Raw genomic sequence first — 20742 nt, 5'->3', positions numbered from 1 at the left:
TCAATGTGTAGCCTTTTTTTGACGTCTTAAGATGACGCATCGCGTCGCGTCTCGCATCTTTTTCCTCCATCTAGCCAACTGTGTCTCTTTGCCATTAGTATTCTCAATTAAACTCCATTTGTTTCCGGTTCCAAAGACGATGCATCGCGGAACAGATCAATCATGCATCCGGCCGACCATGCTTGAGTAGGCGACTGTAGTCCAAAAATCAGCATATCACTCTCACTGAGTCCCGAGTGGGTGCTGAGCAGAACTTACCGAGTCCGCACAGAACGACCCGTTTTTGTTCGTTAACTCCGTCAACCCCTTCCAGGGACTATCCTTGATTGCTTGCTTGCATCCTTCGAGCCGTCTCGTGACCTGCTGGAAGGATTCCATTCTTCCTGCAGCGTCGGTCCGCCGCTTCAGGTCAAAGTAGAGTAATGCGCGCAAGAAAAATCCCGTTGGCCATAGCCATTCGGGACCCTGATGGTAATTTCTCCCCTTGGACGTGGCAAAATCGGTCGAGTCTTCCGAGTTGTTGTAGTACGGCCGGTAGTTCAAGTCGGATGGATCCAGTGTTGCCATTCCGGTGGGAGCACGAAGCACATCATCCGCCACTTTCAATGCGTGGAGGGCTCTTTCCGGGGTAAAGAGATCCGGAGCGACTACCATTGCAACTGGGAAGTTCGGTCGTAGTTGATAGTCCTCGTACTCTTTGCCAGACTTGTAGAGATCTTTGTAGATTCCCCTCCGATTGATAATCTTGGGATCCACATCGTCGTCAATGTCATCCTTGGGATCCACTGGAATCCAATAGCATTTTTCGAAATTAGCTTTGATCCGGTCAGCCCACTCCGTGAATGGGATTATCTCTCCCGAATCGGTTTCAACACCGGACCATCGATAGTTCCCTGCTTTGTGGAGCTGGGCAACCCATCGCAATGCGCTATAAACGAGCCCTGTGATTTCAACAGCTGCTCCGTCTCGAGGTGTACCGGGGACCCCTTTACTGCCAGCTCGTTCACTTTCACCCATTTTGTCCATCCATGTTCCGCAGTTCCACTGGCTGCCTCCGAAAATGATGCCCGTTTTCCAGTCGACATGGACATCGATCTGGAATCCTTCCGGTCTCATTTGCATGTCCAATTGGGGACCAGCATTGTGCTCTCGGAAAGACAAGCCGGACGCATGTCGTTGCAGGATCTCTTGAATGACCTCTTGAACAGTAGATACTTCCGAATATGCTCGCGGATCGTCCCAAGGGAACCATGTGTCATCGTACGGCAGGAATCGACGAGGAACCTTTTCCTGTAAAATAGACAGCCCGTCAGGTACAATCTTGGTATAGTCTTGAATGTTTTGCAAAAAAAACCATGGCGAGTCTCGAGAGTTGTATCTCGGGGCGGCACCGCTGCTCAAGAGGTTGGGTATCATGCCATGTTTCAAAACACTTCCAAATGCCTTGATATGTTCCTTGGCTTCTGCAAATCGACCGGTACACAGAAATAGGCCACGCAGAGAGATGAAAACGTCTCGCCCCCAACATCTAGCCCACGACACTGAAAAGTGAGGCAACCCAGCAGCGAGTGATGGCACACTGTTGTCTGGCCACAATGATGCAGACTTGACATACCCTGTCTGTTGAATGCTCACCATGGCTAGGCTCTGCAAGAAATTTTGGCCATGTTGGATGTTCGAACTCATCAGCTCAATGGCTCTCTTGAACGCGGCGTCGTATGCTGTCTGGAGGATGAGAGCGAAATAACGTGGCAGGAGGAAGCTCGGGATGATTCGCACTGCATCAAATCGTTCTTTGAGCCATTGAGCAGGCTTTTGTAGTCGAGTATATCCCTCTTTCTTAGATATCCTCTCCATCCGTCCAACCAAGAAATCCAGAGCCCACTGCCCTTGGCGGAGATGGTTGCAAAGAGGATGGCCCAGATCATTTCGACGAACAATGGGCTCCATCACGCTCCACCAGCCCTGAAGGCCTGCATATACTAATGGACCATAGTTGGGAATATTGTAGACCCCGTCTTGACCGTCACTGGTATCTCGTTCCTCGGCCTCACACCGGTAGAGGACAAAATTGAGATCAATTAAATCGAGCTCGCCAAACGCTTCATCCGTGCCACTGGAGATGAAGGCTCCGAGGCCAAGGGAATGCTCGGCTGAAGGGACCCAGGTCTCAAAAAGTGCAACCGAGCCGGGCGGGAAGAATTCAGCTAGTGTGATCGTCGTGTCACCATTTTCAGTATGAATGGTGCTGCCTTTAATATTTCTCACTCGAGATGGTAGACCGACGAGGTATTCCTTCTCGCTCAATGCGGCTCTTTTCGCCTGCTCACTTTGATCGACCTCCAGTACCCATGCCCCGAGTGGACGGACTTTGGTTCCAGCGAGGTGCACAGGACTCAAGCCACCATTTCCATTACCAAACCCAGGAAAAGAAGTATGGGCAATAAGAAAATACCCTTTACGCGAATCCGGATGTACTCGGTGGAGGGTGACGAGCTCACCCTCATGGTGAAGGAAGGTCTCATCGTAGCCATCCTTGCCCATCATGGTATGGATATGGTTCATGAGCTTCTTAACGCCAGCTATTCCCCCCTCGCCGGCCCCGGTATGGACTTCGCCTTCGGAACTGATTGATGTGTAGCTGCGTTTCTCGTGTACAAGATCGACGAGCTTTGGGTAGATCTCATCGAAACCCATGACACTGCCTGTTGCACACCCGCACATGTTGACAAGCGCAGCCGTAGGTAACGTGTCCCTGGCGTCCCTCTTCTGAGCGGGCGTTTCGTTGTCATGAGTACAATCCATGAATAGAGCATGCACCGGAGATTCTCTGATATGCTTGACGACCTCTCGGGTTTGTGGACCATCACCATTTACAAAGCCATTTTCGGGCTTATTTCCTAATCTCGAAGGGACATTGAGTTCGAAACTGCCAATGGGTCGGCCGCAATGCCGATGCACGATCCGACTTAACTCTTGCGTGCTCCAAGCCTGCATTGCTTCACGGATCAGGGCACTGAGTCCAAGCCTCTTGACAAAGACGTAGTCCATCTGTTCATTGCCAGTAAACAGCTCGGCAAAAACTGCCAAATTTGGCTGCACTTTTCGCGCCTCGTCTAGTAGATATTCGGCAACATGAATTGGGGTGGAGTGGCAATTATCGATTCGGAAAGCCGTAAAGTATTTGGCCATCAATCGGACATACTTCGTCATATGTTCCCACAGGTAAGGGTTGTCCTGTGGACCTTTGCCGTACCTCAGCTTGACACAGTCACTCCATGGAATGAGTTCCCTTCTGAGATATGGTCTCCAATCAGGACCCGCATTGTCCTTCATGGCATCGGCAGCCCATATCCATCCATTGACCGCCAGAGATAGCGACCTTGGGTTATGTTTCGCGGTGGTCTTGTTCTGCGATAGCCGAGCGAAATAAGTCTCGATGAGAGGGTTTTCCTTGGTGATGGGGCCCAGTCTTGGGCCATTAGGGTCCATTCTCGTATATTGCAGTCTCCCTCTAGTCTGGTCCAGGATTGAAGCGCAGTCGGCGTCAAACTCTTTGTAAAAGGGAAGGTTGAGTTCATTGATAATCGCCTTCACCTCTTCCTCTGCCGACCGGGTGTCCGCTCCGTCTTCGTAGTGGCCGAATACAGTCGTCAGAATAGCAGCTCCGACTCCGGGATCGACTTTGCGTGAATATCGGCCATCAATGCGAAGACGCGACCGCTGACCATCAACACGCAGACTGTCTAACATACCCTTGTTAAGGAGGAACGCCGCCTTCTGAGAGAGAGACCACGATTTGAAGGAGTCAAGTCCACCACCAATTGCATCCTCGAAGCCCTCAGGAGGTAACTTGACAGCGCCTTTCTTCCATGCATCGAGCACCGCCTGAGTGTCTGACTTGACATCGCAGACAAAATACTCCCAGAGCCGGATCTTGTGTATAACGTGCTCCCTGATACCCGCGACGACCACATCCAGATCGCTGCCATTGTTGAAAACAGTGGGGAGGCCGAGAGACCCGAGCTTATCACTATACTCGAGGAGAGCATTGTCAACATCGAGGGCACATTCCAACCAGGGGGCAGTTTCGACATTGTAGCCTGCTTCAGGATGTTCCTCAAGCCACTTGCTGTTGTTTGCGGTATGGTTAAAGACAACATCAGTCAATCCCAATAGTTCATGTTCTTCTTCCATGGATTTGACCATCTGCGCGAGATCCTTTTCACCACCCGGGAACAGCTCCGTGTCAAACGCCAGTTGATCATACAGGCTGTAGGGGGAGTTTGACTCTCCTCGCTGTTGCAGTGGTGTAAAGTGGACCATGTTGTAGCGTCTTGCACTAATCCCCCTCAGGTGCTTGTTCCAGTCCTCAGGGTAATGACCCATGAATTTCGACACTACTGAGAAGATACCCAGAGCATCAAGCGGCAAGCAGCTGCCACCAAGTCGCAGTTTTGGCTCAATGTCAACATAGTAAGTGGGAGTACGGGTTGGCTTGGGAGGGTCGACATGTTCGGTAGAAAACTCAGGCAGAGGACTGTAGGTAGTATAGAACGAGAATGCGCCAGCGGAAGTGATGGGAATGTCGATTTCGAGGGTCCGATTGAAATCCGGACGCAGCTTGAACTCGTGGTACCGGTTACGGTCGAACGGTTGGCCCTTCAAGGGGAAGTTGACCCAGAGGCTACCTTGACGGCATATTGAGCTGGTCCCTTCAATGGCAAATCTTAGGTAGTAGGCAGGCTCGGTCGGCGCAGGCAGGTAAATGTACTCATTGGGGACATCCGGAGCTCCAGCGTCGGTGAGCGGTAGAAGATAGACTTGACGGGTGCTTTGATGGGTTCTAGGAGGCATGTTGCCGGCCCGTCGACGGTCTGAAGAGGTCTTTAGAATGGGTGCTCTTGGTTGGCTACCTTTATTCTATGGCATTGTCTGGTTGCGACAGCCCGACCCGCACAGCTGAATGCAGCACGAAATGGAGGTGCAGGCTTGTAACGATTTAGGTGGAAATATACGTACTCAAGAGAAGGAATTGTAGGATCGGTGCAAATAAGGATAAGAGAATAAGGAGCTGTGAAGAGAATGATCGCTCACCGAAGGACGGGTTAAGGAGGAAGAAATGCTGTGATGTGGTGTGTCCGTAAAGCTGGTCCTCATTATTATTTATTACACGGCGAGGTAAGTGCCACCAATGCTGGGAAAGGCGGGAGCAAGAGCAGCTGTCACTCGACCCCGCCCGCCGCCGAAGGCACGTTGTTCTGCTATGGTGGTGAAAAGCAGGATCTGCATGGGCTCTGCTGAGTGGATGATTTGAGATGGAAAAGTTCGATTCTCAGGCCCGTTCCTGCATCCCACTCTCAGGTTCAACAGAGAAAATTCCCAGGCTGCTGGGCGAATGGTGGGGGGACAAAGCAGGATTTCCAGGTGGGACTACGCCTAAATGGCCTAAATGACGCCTAGCAACGGGTGCTTATCGTTAAGCGGGAGGTCCGCCCAAGGGTTAAGACCAATTCGTTTGCAACATTGCCATCTCAGTGGCGTCAGTGGCTGAGTCCCAGTGCCAACGCTGTGGAACTCGGGCGAGGTTGGTATTCTGACACAGATCTCACCCCCTCAGTTCAACATACAGTAGACTACTCCGTACAGGCAGATCAATCGTATCAACCCGGCTCTTCACCGCTGCCGCGAGGTCATAGGGTTCCATTCTATCCCAAGTCCACCATTGTTGCTGTTTTCGTCTCTGGGATAACGCAAACGTCCACACTAGGCAGCTGAAGAACGAGCTGCACATTGACAGTACCAGGATCCTTAATCGTTTGTGCCATGGTAGTCGTCGGTGGAAGGACATGATTATGGCAAGAGGAGCAAAGGCAGGATGGTATCTGCAGTGTCTTCTAACGAAGGCCCCGTCTGGTGCCGTCTCGATGTCCATCGTCCTGGCAATAACATCCGGTGACGTTTGCGACCAAGGGACGATACCTTTGACAGCAACAACGAGAGGGAACTTGCGGTAAGAATTCCTTGCTAGGCCCAGAAAATCTCAACTTTTTCCTCTCCGTGATCATGTGTGGACAGCAGTGGAGCGATTCCAGTCAGAATAAACGCCTCCAGCACAGGGGACGCGGCAAGTGAGCTGGGTTAGAAGACGGTTGTCCTCTCGGGTAGCTCTCCTTGGGAAGTTCTATTTGGTCTAGTTAGAACTGATGGACGACTTGACAGATGGCTTGACGGTAAAGACAACGATCCCGTTTGAAGAAAGAACAGAGATCCTGACGCATGAGGGAGGCTTTCCCCTTTTGTTCTCTAGCGAGGATACATACATGCGGAGATATGCTCGTAAGATTAGGGCAAACCAACATCATCCGATGCAGATCGATAAAAATCTGGGGAACATGGTCATGTAGCCAATTGTCGTCGCTTCGAGATGACTCGGGGTTTTGAAGTTTCCGCCACGCTTGAAAGCATCTGCGTCGGAATCCAAGCTTGGAACCATGTACGCGAGTCCAGAAAGTATTTGAAGCAGTGTTGCGAGCAGGCGGACAGGACAGTCTCTTGTATCTCCTGAATCGCGAAGAGGGAGGACAAGGAGAACAAGAGCAATGAATTCATGCCCAGCCTTCTTAGCCTCGGGCTTCCATTCGATGAGGCTGTTTCTGTTACGTGTAGTTTTGGTTCTCCTTCTTCTCCCAGGTTTTAACAGTCCCATCTAATGGGCTTGGTTTTTTTTTTTCTCTCCGCACGTGTATTATCAAAGGATTTTTGGTCAAATCTAGGGCCGTGATGATGCAAGCCTCGGACCCCTCGAGGAATACTACTTATTTCGACGTAAGTTGAAGCAAAGGTGGGAAAGAGGGATCCATTGTTCCTTATTTTCTTCACTTCTCAACCCCTCCATCCCAATTTTCGCCATTTTCATTAATACCCTCACCTTTACTGGCAACTCATTTTCGCTCTCAACCCTCCATTTCCCCTCTCGAAAGTCCTTGCTACCTGTGGCTGGGCTTCTAGCGGCTCCGCGTCGTTGCCTGACTTGCCTCTCTGAGAACCACCTCGCTCCAGCAGGAAACACTGCGTTGTTTTCTGCGAAGGTTCGAAAATCGCGAACTTCAATTTGCTGTACTAGAAAGTCAGCATGACCAACCCGACCGTCACCTATGGCCGTGGTGGCGCCGGTCAGTACATGTTTCGGCGACTAACAAGGTTGAAGACCGCTGTTCTCTGACCTCTCTATCAGGCAACGTCACCACCAAAAATAGACTGTCGCCCGCTTTCGAGCCTCAGACCACTCCCTCGTTGAAGTCCAAGACGTATACCACTGGTCGGGGCGGAACTGGCAACATGGCCAAGAATGACTTTGACCACCCAGAGGAAGCTCGCCGTGCTCAGGACGTCGATGTCCCCGTAATCACAATTCCAGAGGGTGTCCACCATACCGGCAGAGGTACGCTCGACCAAACTCTTGAGTAGGGCCGCGTAGAAGCTAAAATTTGGTTGGCAGGTGGTGCAGCCAACCTATACAAGCCCACTGAAGAAGAACAGCGCAAGGCTCGAGCACACAATGAGAAGGTGCGATCCGAATCCTTTAACAAGGAACGAAGCAGTATCCGTGTGCTAGCGGACAAGACAAAGGACACCCTGACGGGCAAGCATAACGACGACAAGTGAACAGGGAGCGAGCGAGACACACACATACCCAGGGGTGGCGAGAATCCGCTCGGTCGAGTCAAGAATTCTCGTTGATTACAGCGTCCGGACGGAGTCGTTTGTTTTTTTTTGTTTTTGCTTGGTGGACATGGACGGTCATTCGGAACCGCTCTGCTGGCTGTAATGAGGATCCTCAGGATGCGTCTTTGGTCCTTGCCCGTCTGCTTGGTCTGTACGCACATAAGTCGAAGCCAGGGCCGCGCCACGCCACGAGGCGGACAGTGGAAGTGGAATGCCGCCCGAAAATTGATTGGGTCTAGCATCGGTAACGGTTCTGAAAGGGCATCATCTGCAGAGGCGAGTGAAGTCTGGAACGCACTGCCATTGGGAAGGCAAGCCTCGAGTTAAGCGTCCTCGGCGCCTTAATACGTAATTGTTTAAGACCAAAACCGGAGGCTGTTGGCCGTAATGAACATAGCGGGCTGCTGCAACGAAAAGCGCGCACGAGTTCCATGGTTGCACAGCGCCAACGGTCGCGTGCAGCCATGCCAATCTCGTGGCTGGTATTTCTGCACGGCCCTTTGACGCTTCGTTTCGTTCAGGGTTTGAAGAATAGGCGACACAACAAAATGTCGACGTGTCATAACCGGGCATCAGCCACTGACCTCATACCAAGGGGGGAATTGAGGCGAGGGATACGAGAGTAGCCGGTACGGAGAACAGCAATCCGTGTGATTGAAAAAAAACATCTAGAAGAGGTGTGGAAGCCCGTTGATCGATTGCTTGAGTTGGCTAGACGGCTGCGGCTGGAGCTGGTGGGGTAAGAGATCACTGGGTTTTCTTCTTTTCCCGATGCTCTTTTTTGTGTTTCCCCCTTTTGGACTTTTGACAAAGCCGTTCTGTAATTCTTGTGAAGACACAAATACGGAGTCTACGGCCCATAGTATTTAGGAGGAAGAATTTAGTTGGGACTAGATCGCGGCAGATGCGCAGGATCGACGACTTTTGTGGTTTTGTTTGCCGAGAACGCCGAAGGCAAAACCATACTGTACCTACGGAGACTACAGTAGGGGCAGCAGGGGGAGTACCTAGTACATACATACTTATGTGCCTAGGTATGTATCTAGTAAGGAGACGGCGGATTAGACCCTAACTTCACCTACCTCGTACGAGGTACTGTAGCGGACTGTAGCTAAACTGCGAGGCTACACCTGTCGGATGGCTATCCGTGTGCTGTGCTGGGCTTTTGCTGCGAGGGCGAGGGGTTGCTCAGTGGTCGGTGGTCATTCGCGGGGCGCCATCAAAACATTGCAACAAGTTCTTCCTGGGCGGCAAGCGATAGGCTGATCTCGGTCTGATCCGGGCGCCTGGGCCTGGACGAACAGCTTCCGCTGTCCGTTCTAGGCGGATAGGGGTCCTTTAGAACCTGAACTCTCTGGTGACTGCAGCTAAGACTCCCTAGGCAGTGGGCTTTGTGGGTGTGCCTGGGGCCCGTGCATGGCGTGCCTGGTGTCGGTGGTGCCGTTGATTCTCGCCCGAAAGACCGAATGCTTGACCTTTTTCTTACCAAACCCACAAACACAACCCACAGTTGCAGTTAGTTACAACTTTAGCCCACTAGCCGAAGGAAAGGCTCCTAGCCTCTAGGGACCTGGGGGTAGAATCGTGTCGAGGTTGAGGTAGTAGTGAGGTTGCGTTCGTGATCTGATGTGATCCTATCCTCTTGCCTTTTGCTTGCTGGACTCTTTCTTGTACATGGCTGAGCCCATTTCATCTACCGTCTGTATTCTCTTCCTAGAGATTTGCAAGATCAAATGCCCCCAGTGCTCGTCTTGCCACTGCAACTAGAATGTATTCCTTGTCTCAAACTCTCACTTTAAATCTCCCAACTCGCCTCACCTCGCCTCTGACCTCTGGCCTCTCTATCTAGCAGTCCGCCCACAGATTGCTCGAGATTCTGGATCTCTGTCTGGTTCTAGGTCTGTGTCGGATTCAACAGTCCTCTGGGATCCTGAACCTGGTCCTGATCCTGACTCATGATCCATATCCCTTGACTTCAGCCGTCAGATGTACCTGCGGCAACCAAATTCCACAACCCGGATACATCGTCGAGATCTGCCATCCTTCTGCCGTTGCGCCATGGCATGAACCTTTGCCGCGAGACCCTGTTCAGAAACTTGAATAAAACTCTGGTGTCCCGCCTGAACCACAGAGTTTCTCTTCTTTGCCTTAGAATAAACCAACTTAGTCTCTTGACGATCGAAAAATTCTCTTATCGTACCTTGGAGAAGCAAATCTTATACCACGACATCCCGAGTTGGGGACCACCACAATCACCACCACCACGACGATAATCAACGGAACTGCTACCACAACCACATTCTCCCCTCTACAGAATCCCAGTCCGAGAAATTCTACGCCATTTAACCTTGACAACTCCCAAACCATAGATAAAGAACCACTCAAGGCCTCGGGTTGGCCGCTGCACTCCACCTCGTGTCGTTCGAGGGCTGATAGCCGTTCACCTGATTCTACATCGTCCCCCGGCACTTCTGTGTCACCTCAACGCTTTTGTCTGACTAGCGACGCTTCCATCTCCTCGTCCCACCTTGGCCAGACGTTCTGTTTGGGTGCCCCAGTCAGTCAGGTACCTGAATGAGTGTTTAGTGTTTGGGGAATGAGTCGGATGTCAAAGTTTGTCGAAGTTCAAGACGAGTTTTCTGTAGCGAGGACCGGAGAGAGCTTGAGAATTTGAGTTGCATTTAGAGGCCAGGATTTGAGTTTGCTTAAGCCTCCATCGGCCCTGTCGTTACTGGAATACCACTGTTGTTTTGGAAGGTTCAGTTTGGAAAGAACCATCCTGCCACACGAGGACCTCTCTTCCACCATTCTTGCGGTCTCGCACATATATATATGTCTCTCTGATTCAACTCTACCGGCATCCTTCAGCAGCTTCATTTGGACTATGTATCCGACAGATCAGCCTCACTTTCCTCCAAGAGCTCATCCCCATCCTCTCCAACATCCTGCGCCAGCACCTGTGCCTCTGCAGATCCCTCCCATGGCCCCCTATTCTCCATACAACTCAGCGAATCAGATGGCGGCCAATAACAAAATTCCTCTGACGAACAATAACATGAACGCTGTGGCTAACAACATCAGCAATAGCAACAGCATCATGCCGCCAGCAAGCCCCAGTCACAGTAGCACGGCGGATGACGAATCCTTCTACGGCCTTCCGGAAATACCACCAATTTCCAGGATTTGGGGAAAGTATGCATTCGCAGTAGAAGTCATTCAACAACCCAAACGTGCTCGCATGTGCGGATTTGGAGACAAGGTAACAGCCAAAGGTCAGGCAGTGGATCGATATGGGCCAAAGTTGACAGTTTTCTTCCTAGGATCGCCGTCCTATTACACCGCCTCTTATTGTCAAACTCCACATTTTTGATCCAGAAACCCATCAGGAGATCGACTACGTGTGAGTCCTGCCACTTTGTATCCCCCCTCTGCTTGTTGACCGAGAGACAGGAAGGTCGTGGATCTGTCCAAGTTTATCCTCGGCGTTGATTTGTGGGATGTGTATGGCAACCACGAGGACAACTGTGTCAGAAACAACACGACATCTCCATCAATATCAACGACTATCACTACTCCTTATCCTCCACTAACCACCACTGGCATACGCGCGACACAGCCGCTCCGCCCTTACGACGTCACAAATCTCCCCAGTTGGCGTGGGGCCAGAGACTCGTCCACGCCAACAAGCGTACCCACATCCGCCTCATCTGCCTACAATAATGATTCCTTCGAACAACGTAACCCGCCGTACCAGTACAGCAACGACGTGCATTACAACGGTCACCTTCAGAATGGCTACGACGCGTCTTCACATCATCAAAAGTCCCCGCATGAACCAATCCCTTCCACGGCCGCACCGCTTCGTTCCTCTCGATCCTCGCAAGATCTGGGATCACTAAACCCAGTCAGGGGCGAACCTTCCAAGAATCTCATCGGGCAGTGCCATACTAGTGTTCAAAGATTGGATGACGAGAATAAGGAGGTAGGGCTCTACTTTATCTTTCAGGACTTGAGTGTGCGGACGGAGGGCTGGTTTCGACTAAAATGCACCCTTTTTTCCTTGGCAAAGCTCATCATGGACGATGACGACGACGACAGCGACCCTGCTTCAAATGAGCTTTATCGTGAAGCCCCCTGTCTGGCCTCGACCTTCACATTGCCGTTCAAAGTCTTCAGTGCGAAAAAGTTCCCAGGAGTTGTCGAAACCACACATCTGAGCCGGATATTTGCGGATCAAGGCATCAAAATACCCATCCGTAGAGATGGGCAGAGAGGGAAGAAAAGGAATGAGGACAATGGTGATGGCGCAAATGGAGACGCAGAATACGAAGGAGACGACGGAATATCTGATGAGTTGCTGTAGGACAGCAGCACTCCTCAATACAGTGACGGCTAGCTAGATAGGTCTGAGATTTAGAGCGATACCTACGCAGATTTCAGGAGGAGGAAGTGGGGGGTCAAGGACAGATGGGAAGACTTGGAAAAGGGAATACTTTCGTTATCGGACAGCGGCTTCTTTTGCTGGACCGTTTGTGGGAGGCACTTTATGATTCAAAAAAAAAAAAGGTGCATAGCGTTCATATAGTTAGTTCATTACACCATAAATTCCTTTTCCTGTACTGGAAGGTCAGAGGATTTCTCCTCATTGACGATGTAAAGCTCTCATAGGACTGGGTGAAGTATTTGATAGATGATGTTGTGTACTTAGTATGAGGTAGGAGACTTGGGATTTTGAAGTGCCAGCCTTGCAGTCCTCACCAATCGGAGTGTACTCGGCAAACCTCGTCCCGCTCGTAATCTGCGAACCTCCGCAACCTTGTTCGACTTCACCCATCGCTTCAGGCACGCAGGCATTTCCGCCCTGGATAATGATGCGACTTAGTTGCAACACCGCTGCATCGTGACCACCCCTGCCATTGTGGCGGCCCTTTCGACCATTTCATCCCTTCAGAGAGATGGGCCTCCAAAAACAGATGAAATACTGGGTAAAGGAGCTGTAACCCCTCTCTGCAGCGAATCTCGATCGATCTTTCACAATGTCGAAAACCAGGAAGCCGCCGGCCCTTAACAAGGTGCCACGGAGAGATCCGCTGGCTTCCTTGAAGATGGCCGACATGTTGATATCCAAACCAACACTTCCAGCAGGTAAATCACCCCTACTCTCATTTCGCTCTCGGTGTGGGCTAAACCATTCTAGAGGTTTTGGTTGTCGTAATCGACCACCTGACGGTGCCTGATCTGCTTCGGTTCGCCCAAGTATCGCGCCGGATGCACGAGATGATATATGACGATGCACGATGGGTGAAACGATTGAGGATGATGGGGTGTTGGAATGACGCTGAAGCGAGAAGAGCAGAGCCTCCAAGGACACCAACCACTCCAGGTCAGAGACAGAGCACAATAGATCGCCACTTGGTCAACGGGAAAGGAAGACCGGAAGTTTTGTTTGACATGGATGCGTCTCCAGTCAATCAAGCCCGGCAACCGAACCTCCTGTCGCCCTTGAGGGTTCGATCGGCGGCAGCAGATGGGTTTGATGTGGCTGAAATGTTAAGCCCGCGCACCCCGGCCTCCACTGGACTAAATGTCGACCATGATGCGGCATTGTCAGCTCTCTCTCGGGTCAAATCCATTAGAGGTCAGGCCAGACAGGAATACAGCAAGATCTACAAACTGCTGGCCCCATACTATACCAATCTGCTCTCTGCCTCCGATCCGATGCAGAGCCGTATATTCAAGGATTTCACTCTTCCAGATCAACAGGCCCAACTGCTAGCGAATGTTCGAGTCTTCTCCGCTAGTGATTTCTCTCCTGGTTCAAGAGAGAGAGACCGACACATATCGGAAGCCGTAGGCACGTTCGACACCGCAGCTCTCCTAGAGTTCCGGAAAGGATATGAGTTCAAGGATATCCATGGAAGAATGCGTCAGTATGCACGGGTTATGCATATCCTTAATGGTGGGAAGAGCGGTATCGACCTCTTCTTGCATGACAACAACATGATCAATCAAAGAGCAGAACTCGGCTCCGTGGATGATTGTATCGACTACTCCCTGGGTTATGGCCAGCTGTCCTTAGAAAGGGTTCAAGCATACTTTGAACGATTGGGTAATGCCTTCATACGAGAGAACGGCATTGTTCAAGCCGTATTTCCGGACGCCATGGAGGTGTCTCTTCTTTTGCTTGAAGAAGTAGCCAAAGAGATCCTCTCACCTTTTCTGTCGGCGTTGTTCGAAGATGCTCGGACTCGAGGAACGTCCATATATCTCCGAATCATTTCTGGAACGTTTCAGGCAACCAGGCAATTTATTGAGAATGTTGCCCTCCCCGAGGACGTCGACGAGTCGACTATAGCTCGATGCAATGCCATTGGAACCGAGATTTTTGCGCCTCATCTCGAAACCTATCTTGCTGAGGAGCTAGCTTTCTTTCGCCACAAAGCAGATTCCGAAGTCGAACAGTGGGATCGAGCCTTGTCTGAACAGGCCGCTTCGACAGAAAGCTTTCTCATGTCCAATGTTAACCGGCAAGCTGATAAAAAGGACTTCATGTCATCATTCAAACAAGTGCTCATGATGCCAGTCAATATTCTGCCTGTCTTCACAGGCTCCTCTACTCATAAAGCAGGTCCTAAGATCCTCGATAGTGATGTTGCTTCCTTGTCGAGACCAGCTACCCCTAGCCAATCCGGGCCTCGGGCCATGACTCTCTCTCTTCCTCAAGAAGCCCCAACCGACGAACTTGCAGCCAAAGCGGCTCTAATGAATTCCAAGCTCGAGAATATCCGATCTCTATTCTCTATCGAAGTTGCTCTAAACCTCGTCCATGCCGCCAAATCTTCACTAGACCGTGCCGCTCAGTTCATCGCCTTGGGAGGTGAAGCCGGCGAATCCGCTCGCACGCAATGTTCTGCAATCTTCATTTTGCTTGTACAAACCGTGGGGATCCGTCATGTCAAGACGGGCTTTGATAGGGCCATCGATCACCTCTCACATTACTCGGCCCGCGAGACGGACACCAATTCGCACGGCGACTCGGCCCCAACGGACCAAGTTGCACCCCTCGCGACCTTTCTCGAACTCGTCAACGTCGGTGACCTCATCCAACAAATGCTCGATGTCTTCTACGAATCCGAGTTGGTGCGCTTACGCATCTCCAATCGTGACGACTTTCTCGACATTAACGTGAAAGAGAAGCGCAAGTTCGAAGCTATGCTTGATGAGAGTGTCGCTGCCGGTTTGGGAAAAGGTATTGACGTGCTAATGGATGAAGTCGAGTATATCTGCGCCACTACCCAGCTAGCCACCGATTTCTATCCAGAACTAGCCATACAAGACGGCCATGCCACGCATCACGCGAGCACAATGGCGTCCATATTAAACGGTGGCGCGAGCAGACCATCTAGTATGGCAAGTACAATGCCCGTGATGGACTTCTCTGGCAAACCCACGGCGACCGCATCGCGGGTGATCAAGCTTGTCGCCCACCACACGGGCATGCTCACAGGCGCGACCGAAAAGACTCTCCTCGATGTTTTCACAGCAGAAGTCGGATTACGGCTCTTTACCACTTTGACGAAACACATCAAGCGTCAACGCATCTCGTGCGCTGGCTCCCTCAACTTACTGAGCGACCTTACAGCATACTCACAGTTCATCGCGACGTTCAAGAACCCGGACTTGAACAGTTATTTCACGGCCCTAAGGTCCCTGGCCCAGATATACTTGATTGAAGGCACTAGTGACAGGGACGTAAGGGAGATGAGCACGATTATTGCCGATCAAGAGAGGTACAAAGGTGTATTTACTGTTGAGGAGGTGGTCGAGTTTGCAGAGAGGAGGAGTGATTGGTTATTGCTGAGAGCCAGAGTCGAGGGCAAGGTGAAAGGGGATGGCTGCATACTCATGTAGGCTGAATTTTGGCTCCCCCAGCGATTCTTTTTCAATCTATCGAGAGCACTCCATCCCTCTTTGGGCGTGTGTCATGGGCTTTCGTGCAGGTGGCTCTCGTCGTCGGCCTGTGCGGCGCCCTCGACATCAGCAACAGCTTTCCCCTTCTGTTGTATGGAATTCCACCTCCATCATCTCCCTGCCATGCCACCAAGGAAGGCGGTTGTCTTAGGATCCCACCTACAAGTCAAATTGTTCCTCATCTTCCATGTCCTCGACAACCCCACCTTCCGGCTCTCCAGCCGCTCCGTTACTCTGAGACTGTCCGCCCGTCCCAGCAGTCAACATCGCCCTGACGACCTCTTCCCACTCAATCCACGGTGGCACCATCTCAAGCAGCCGCGCCACCCAATCCTTGCCTTGGATCATCTTCGTCTGCAAGAACAGTCTGCGTCGGTTGTGCCCTGCCAATTTCTCATAAACCACCTCCAACTCAGCTAAAGTGGCACATAGTGGCATTACTTGGTCCGTTAGGGGGCAAGGGGCTTTTTGTCGCTCTTCTTCTTGGTGTAGAGGCCAGAAGCTTGTCCAGAGTGACTTAGCGGATTCGTATTCTTTCTCAAGGAGCTCCAGCCAGTTGAGCTGCTTGAGGGCATTGGCGATGGTTTCGTCGAGTGAGACGGCCCAACTGATCCACGCGCGTTGGTTGTCATTGATAACCTGAGGCATCGCCGAGAAGGGGAAAGTGTCTTGTGCTAGGAGATTGCCTCGCTGTATCAGTTCCGGGAGGACGCAGTTCTTCAGACAGCTGAGGTAGAGGATTTGCGCCATGATGTTGTTTTTGTGGAAGCGGGAGTTCTGTCGCGCAGCGGTCGACACGGTTTTCCAGGTTTCCTCGTTGGGAAACAAAGCGAGGATGGACTCCTTGGGGATCTTTGTCGCGTAAGGGTTCGTGAATTCGTTCTTAGTGGCTGACAGGTTCTGTTCTTGGACAGTTTCAGGGGCGCGAATGGGAGGCACCATGATTCGGTCTTTTTCAACGTCTGCTTCGCTGGTTGCAACTGCGGATCAATTATCAGCATCTGGTTTGTATCTCAATGCTACTCCCTCAGACCTACAGGAGCTCGAGATGTTTTCTTGATCAGGCGCCATTTTCTCTGACGGTCAACCGACGTGCTCAGCCACTTTCCTTGGGGACTCTCCTACTACGGCAGGACAGGACCGTAAACTCGGGCTCAGCGCAGCTCGACCTGATCATAACAGTAGGAGAGACGAGAACTGAGCTTGCGAACAGGAAGCGACAACGATGTTTGAGTTTCAATGCTTCAGGACAACGAAATGAGGAAGTGGTGTTCAAACTGTTTTGGGCATGAATAAATAAACCAAGACGAGCAATATCAGTTTGCAATCGCTGTCGGACCCGGGAGCTTGCAGGTCGATATCGGCATCGATATGAGGGGAATCCTCCCAAGTGACAACGGCTCGTCTCTGTCGGTTCGGCCTTCTTGTTCATACCTGGAGCCTTGCGCGGCATTGTTTTTTTTTTTTTTTTTTGTGGCAGTGACAGCCCCTCTGCAGTTGATACCTCTCAACTGGACTGGACGGGTTCATGCTCGTCAAGGTCTCCACGAGACAATCTATAGACATGGGAGGAGGGCAGATGGGCAGAACCTGTCCCCAAGCTGATTGTCATGGTTGTCATCTTGAGCCTGAGGTACGGAGGACATACATGTGCGCAGAGGAAGAGGTTTCAGATCCCCAGTTGTCCCTAGTCTATTAATATTACATGTATTGAGGCCCCGGGCATCGGCCGTTTGGAGTTCAGTGGGTGCTGTCTCTGGGCTGTTACCCGGCTCGCCGGTACTTAGTCCTTGCCTAGCATCAGCCTCCACATGAGCTTCTAGGGTCCTCAGGGCTGCAGCTCGGTGGCAGGGCCAACAGGGCCTTGAGACTCGGGGGCTCCCCCAGGCCTGGAAGCTCTTATACGCGCCTATCGGCTCGCTGGGAGGCCGCCTAAGCACTAGATGACGTCACCGCTGACCACCGATCAGTGCCAGGCCCATCCACCACCACAGCTTTGATCACCACCATCTGCTTCCCAAACACCGCGAGCCACCACTACCCAAGCACTACGAGCGGACTTCCTGCGCACCAGCAAAGGCGACTCCGCCTCATTACTTACATATACTCCTTACCAACCTCGCTACCTAGCACTGTCCGAACTATGGCGTGTGTTATTTTGCTCTCAGGCCCTTGACCAATTTATCCTTATTCTGCGTCTTTGCTTTTGCTTGTGCATCTTCTTCCACCTCTCTCATTCCGTCTATCGTTCAGCCTCTTAGAATATACAGATTGAAAACCAACATCGTCCAGCGCAAGCATACTGAACATATTCTACATCGCCATATCATGTTGTGGTAGCACGAGTTTGCTCTATATCGCAGACGAAAGAGACGGGCAGAAGGGGAAACATACAATCCAAGTTGCAAAATACAGCCATCCGCATACCTCTGATCATGGTTTTTCTTCTCTCCCTCCCGGCGATCACCATCTTCCTCGCGCTCCTCCCTGTCCAAGTACTCTGCCAAGAACCCGCGACGGTCACAGTAGTTGGTACAACCATTACTCAAACTTTTACCGCGGCCGCCTCCACCACGCCTCTCTCGCCCCAGTACACCAACTCCCTCACCTTCCGGGAATCAATCCTCAACTCTACGAACTTCTATCGTTACGAGCATTCGGCCGGGTACATATACTGGAACAATACTCTTGCATCTTACGCTCAGAGCTACTCGGAAAGTTGCGTATGGGAACACTCGCACGGTCCCTATGGGGAGAACCTCGCCAGAGGATATCCCGACGTTATCTCGGCAGTTGACGCCTGGGGAAATGAAAGGGCACTGTATAACTTTTCCAGCACAGATCCGACCGGCTTTACTGAGAGCACGGGTCATTTTACCCAATTAGTATGGCAAAACACACAGGCCACAGGATGCGGCTGGACAAACTGCAACGGCCAGAACGGGCTGGACGGCATATACTTGGTGTGCGAGTACTGGCCGCCGGGGAACATCGTCGGAGAAAACAATTTGTTCTTCAAAGCAAATGTTGACCCTCAACGGAGCAGTGGGGATACCGGATTTGACGAACTGAGTGCAACGATGGGTGCCACGGGCGGGACACCGACCGCGACGAGTTCACTTTTGAATCTACCGGCCGCGACGGCGAGCAGTACGGGTGAGTCGATTGGGGCTCCAATGGTGGAGATGGATAGACGGGGGCTGCTCGTTATTGTGTGCGTGACACTGGCCGCCGTGTTGTTCGGGTTGGGAATGTCGTGACTATGTACGGCCTGTTTCGTCGGCTGCTTGTCAAGATAGCAGATGACAGCTTTGGTCCGGGAAAGAACTGCCCCCGAGACGGCCAAACTACCACGAGGTATAGAGCGCACACATCGAGTCACGATTGAACGATAAAAGGGATAGGAACTATGGATTTATGTATATATGAAAGATATATGAGAGATCAACGTTCACTACATCTTAAAACAAATCCACTGTCTCCATTCTGCCCAGCCCTGGTCCTTCCTCGCGTGTTTCTTCTATTTCCACCATCCCTGCCCTCTTCCTAACATCCTCAACCTCTTATTCCCCACCATCCGCCCTTCTCCTTCTTTGTCCACACCGTCCCCGACCTCAAAGGGCCCTCGTTGCTCTCCTACTGCCATCTCCACCAGTACCCTCCCCAGCTCGTCGGTTGGACTGTGCATTGCCTCTCCAAAGAACCCCCATCGAATCGGCGCCATCAAGGTTTTTAAGTAAAAGCGCTGGAAGGCCGTTCGCTTCTCCCTCAGGATCTGGTCCCACAGCCAGGGCTGGTAGCTGCCATCCACGGCAGCGGGACGGATCGAGTAGACCGAGAGGAGATTGGAGTAAGGCGGCGTCTTGGAGAGTTTGAGGAGAGAGTGTTCTGTTTCGCCTTTGGTGCGTCCATACAGGGGTGTCCAGGGGCGCGGGTGTAGAGTGGCGCCTTCGCCCGAGACGTAGATGAATTTGAATTCCTTGCCATGGGGTTTGCTTTCAGGAGAGGCCGACGCGGACTCTCGCAGCGAGGAGAATGCCTTGGCTGCCGCCAAGGTATAGTCCCTGGTGATTTTCACATACTGCTCCTTAGAGACGTCGTTCTGACTCACGCCCAAGGCCCATATACAAGCATCGGCGCCTTTCAGCTTCTCCAACAGCTCAGGCGGATACGAGTCGAAGTCTTTGTGCTCGATGACTTCGATCTTGGTGTGCTTGTTCACATTTGGCGTTCCGGGAGGGGGAGTGGCGGACAGCCAGGGGATTGAGCTGGAGCGACTGATGATTGATAGCTTGTGTATGACAGGTGTACTGCTTGACGGCAGGGAGAGAATGTGTGAGAGAACAGACGACCCAACTAGACCTGTAGCCCCGGTCAAGATCAAATGGACCATGTTGACTCTCTGGATGGTAAAGCTCCTCAGTGCGGCGAGTCAAGACGAGAATCCTTATACAGCATGAAGAATAGTTCAAAAGGGTGATATTCTCTGTGCTGTGGTAGACTGTTGGGCGGCCAGGCGACAGCGGACATGGTTCCCGTTAAATACAAAATCAAGCCAGGGGTCTTTCGACCACGGTCCATACATGGGTTTAAAAAAAAAATACGCATTGCTACCTACGTCGGTCACTTTGCAGCTCGAAGAGCAGCGACCGGAGATATAGGCGTCAGTGTCAGCCGAAGTTTTAACCGTGGTGATGCTGTGAAGACGAAGCTCAGGGTAAGGGAAAAAAGGGGGCGTGGAAGAGGGTGGTGAGGCGCAAGGCCACCACCGCAACACCAGTTGTAACTCAGTCGGTCGAGTGCGGAGATAGAACGAGGCGCCCCAATGCAGGCTGCTGACCCGAGACCACAAGGGGCCGTCGAAATTGGCGGGGCAAACGAAATGGGCCACCCCCTTGGTTGAAAGGAACATACCCAGTAGGCATAACTGAGATGAGGCAATTTATCTTATTGTCGACTTGACTTGTGCTCTCCTTCACCTTCACCATCTCCTTCACCTTCACCATCTCCTTCACCTTCACCATCTCCTTCACCTTCACCATC

The 20742-nt window shown here is 51.7% G+C and overlaps 7 protein-coding genes across 7 annotated transcripts; 4 read left to right on the top strand and 3 right to left on the bottom strand.

Moving 5' to 3' along the window:
• Positions 1-222: 222 nt before the first annotated feature.
• A1O5_11875 (alpha amylase) lies at positions 223-4857 on the bottom strand (the record flags this gene model as incomplete). The annotated part of the gene is made up of 1 exon (XM_007752445.1): positions 223-4857. One exon carries the CDS (start codon positions 4855-4857, stop codon positions 223-225), a length of 4635 nt encoding a protein of 1544 aa, XP_007750635.1.
• A 2278-nt stretch (positions 4858-7135) lies between these two features.
• A1O5_11874 (uncharacterized protein) lies at positions 7136-7668 on the top strand (the record flags this gene model as incomplete). The annotated part of the gene is made up of 3 exons (XM_007752444.1): positions 7136-7175; positions 7238-7444; positions 7502-7668. 3 exons carry the CDS (start codon positions 7136-7138, stop codon positions 7666-7668), a joined length of 414 nt encoding a protein of 137 aa, XP_007750634.1.
• A 3076-nt stretch (positions 7669-10744) lies between these two features.
• A1O5_11873 (uncharacterized protein) lies at positions 10745-12091 on the top strand (the record flags this gene model as incomplete). The annotated part of the gene is made up of 3 exons (XM_007752443.1): positions 10745-10987; positions 11049-11128; positions 11179-12091. 3 exons carry the CDS (start codon positions 10745-10747, stop codon positions 12089-12091), a joined length of 1236 nt encoding a protein of 411 aa, XP_007750633.1.
• Positions 12092-12764: 673 nt separating this feature from the next.
• Positions 12765-15639, top strand: A1O5_11872 (uncharacterized protein; the record flags this gene model as incomplete). Its single annotated transcript, XM_007752442.1, has 3 exons — positions 12765-12873; positions 12926-15098; positions 15144-15639. The coding sequence occupies 3 exons, from the start codon at positions 12765-12767 to the stop codon at positions 15637-15639; spliced, it is 2778 nt and encodes a 925-aa protein (XP_007750632.1).
• Positions 15640-15858: 219 nt separating this feature from the next.
• On the bottom strand, positions 15859-16641 carry A1O5_11871 (uncharacterized protein; the record flags this gene model as incomplete). The annotated part of the gene is made up of 1 exon (XM_007752441.1): positions 15859-16641. The coding sequence occupies one exon, from the start codon at positions 16639-16641 to the stop codon at positions 15859-15861; it is 783 nt and encodes a 260-aa protein (XP_007750631.1).
• Positions 16642-18134: 1493 nt separating this feature from the next.
• Positions 18135-18959, top strand: A1O5_11870 (uncharacterized protein; the record flags this gene model as incomplete). Its single annotated transcript, XM_007752440.1, has 1 exon — positions 18135-18959. The coding sequence occupies one exon, from the start codon at positions 18135-18137 to the stop codon at positions 18957-18959; it is 825 nt and encodes a 274-aa protein (XP_007750630.1).
• Positions 18960-19219: 260 nt separating this feature from the next.
• On the bottom strand, positions 19220-20092 carry A1O5_11869 (uncharacterized protein; the record flags this gene model as incomplete). The annotated part of the gene is made up of 1 exon (XM_007752439.1): positions 19220-20092. The coding sequence occupies one exon, from the start codon at positions 20090-20092 to the stop codon at positions 19220-19222; it is 873 nt and encodes a 290-aa protein (XP_007750629.1).
• Positions 20093-20742: the final 650 nt, after the last annotated feature.

Source organism: Cladophialophora psammophila (assembly GCF_000585535.1).
Source record: "Cladophialophora psammophila CBS 110553 chromosome Unknown aczJe-supercont1.29, whole genome shotgun sequence".
In the NCBI taxonomy this organism is placed as follows: Eukaryota; Fungi; Ascomycota; class Eurotiomycetes; order Chaetothyriales; family Herpotrichiellaceae; genus Cladophialophora; species Cladophialophora psammophila.
Note: the sequence above shows the minus strand (reverse complement) of the source record. Positions and strands in the feature narration are given on the sequence as shown.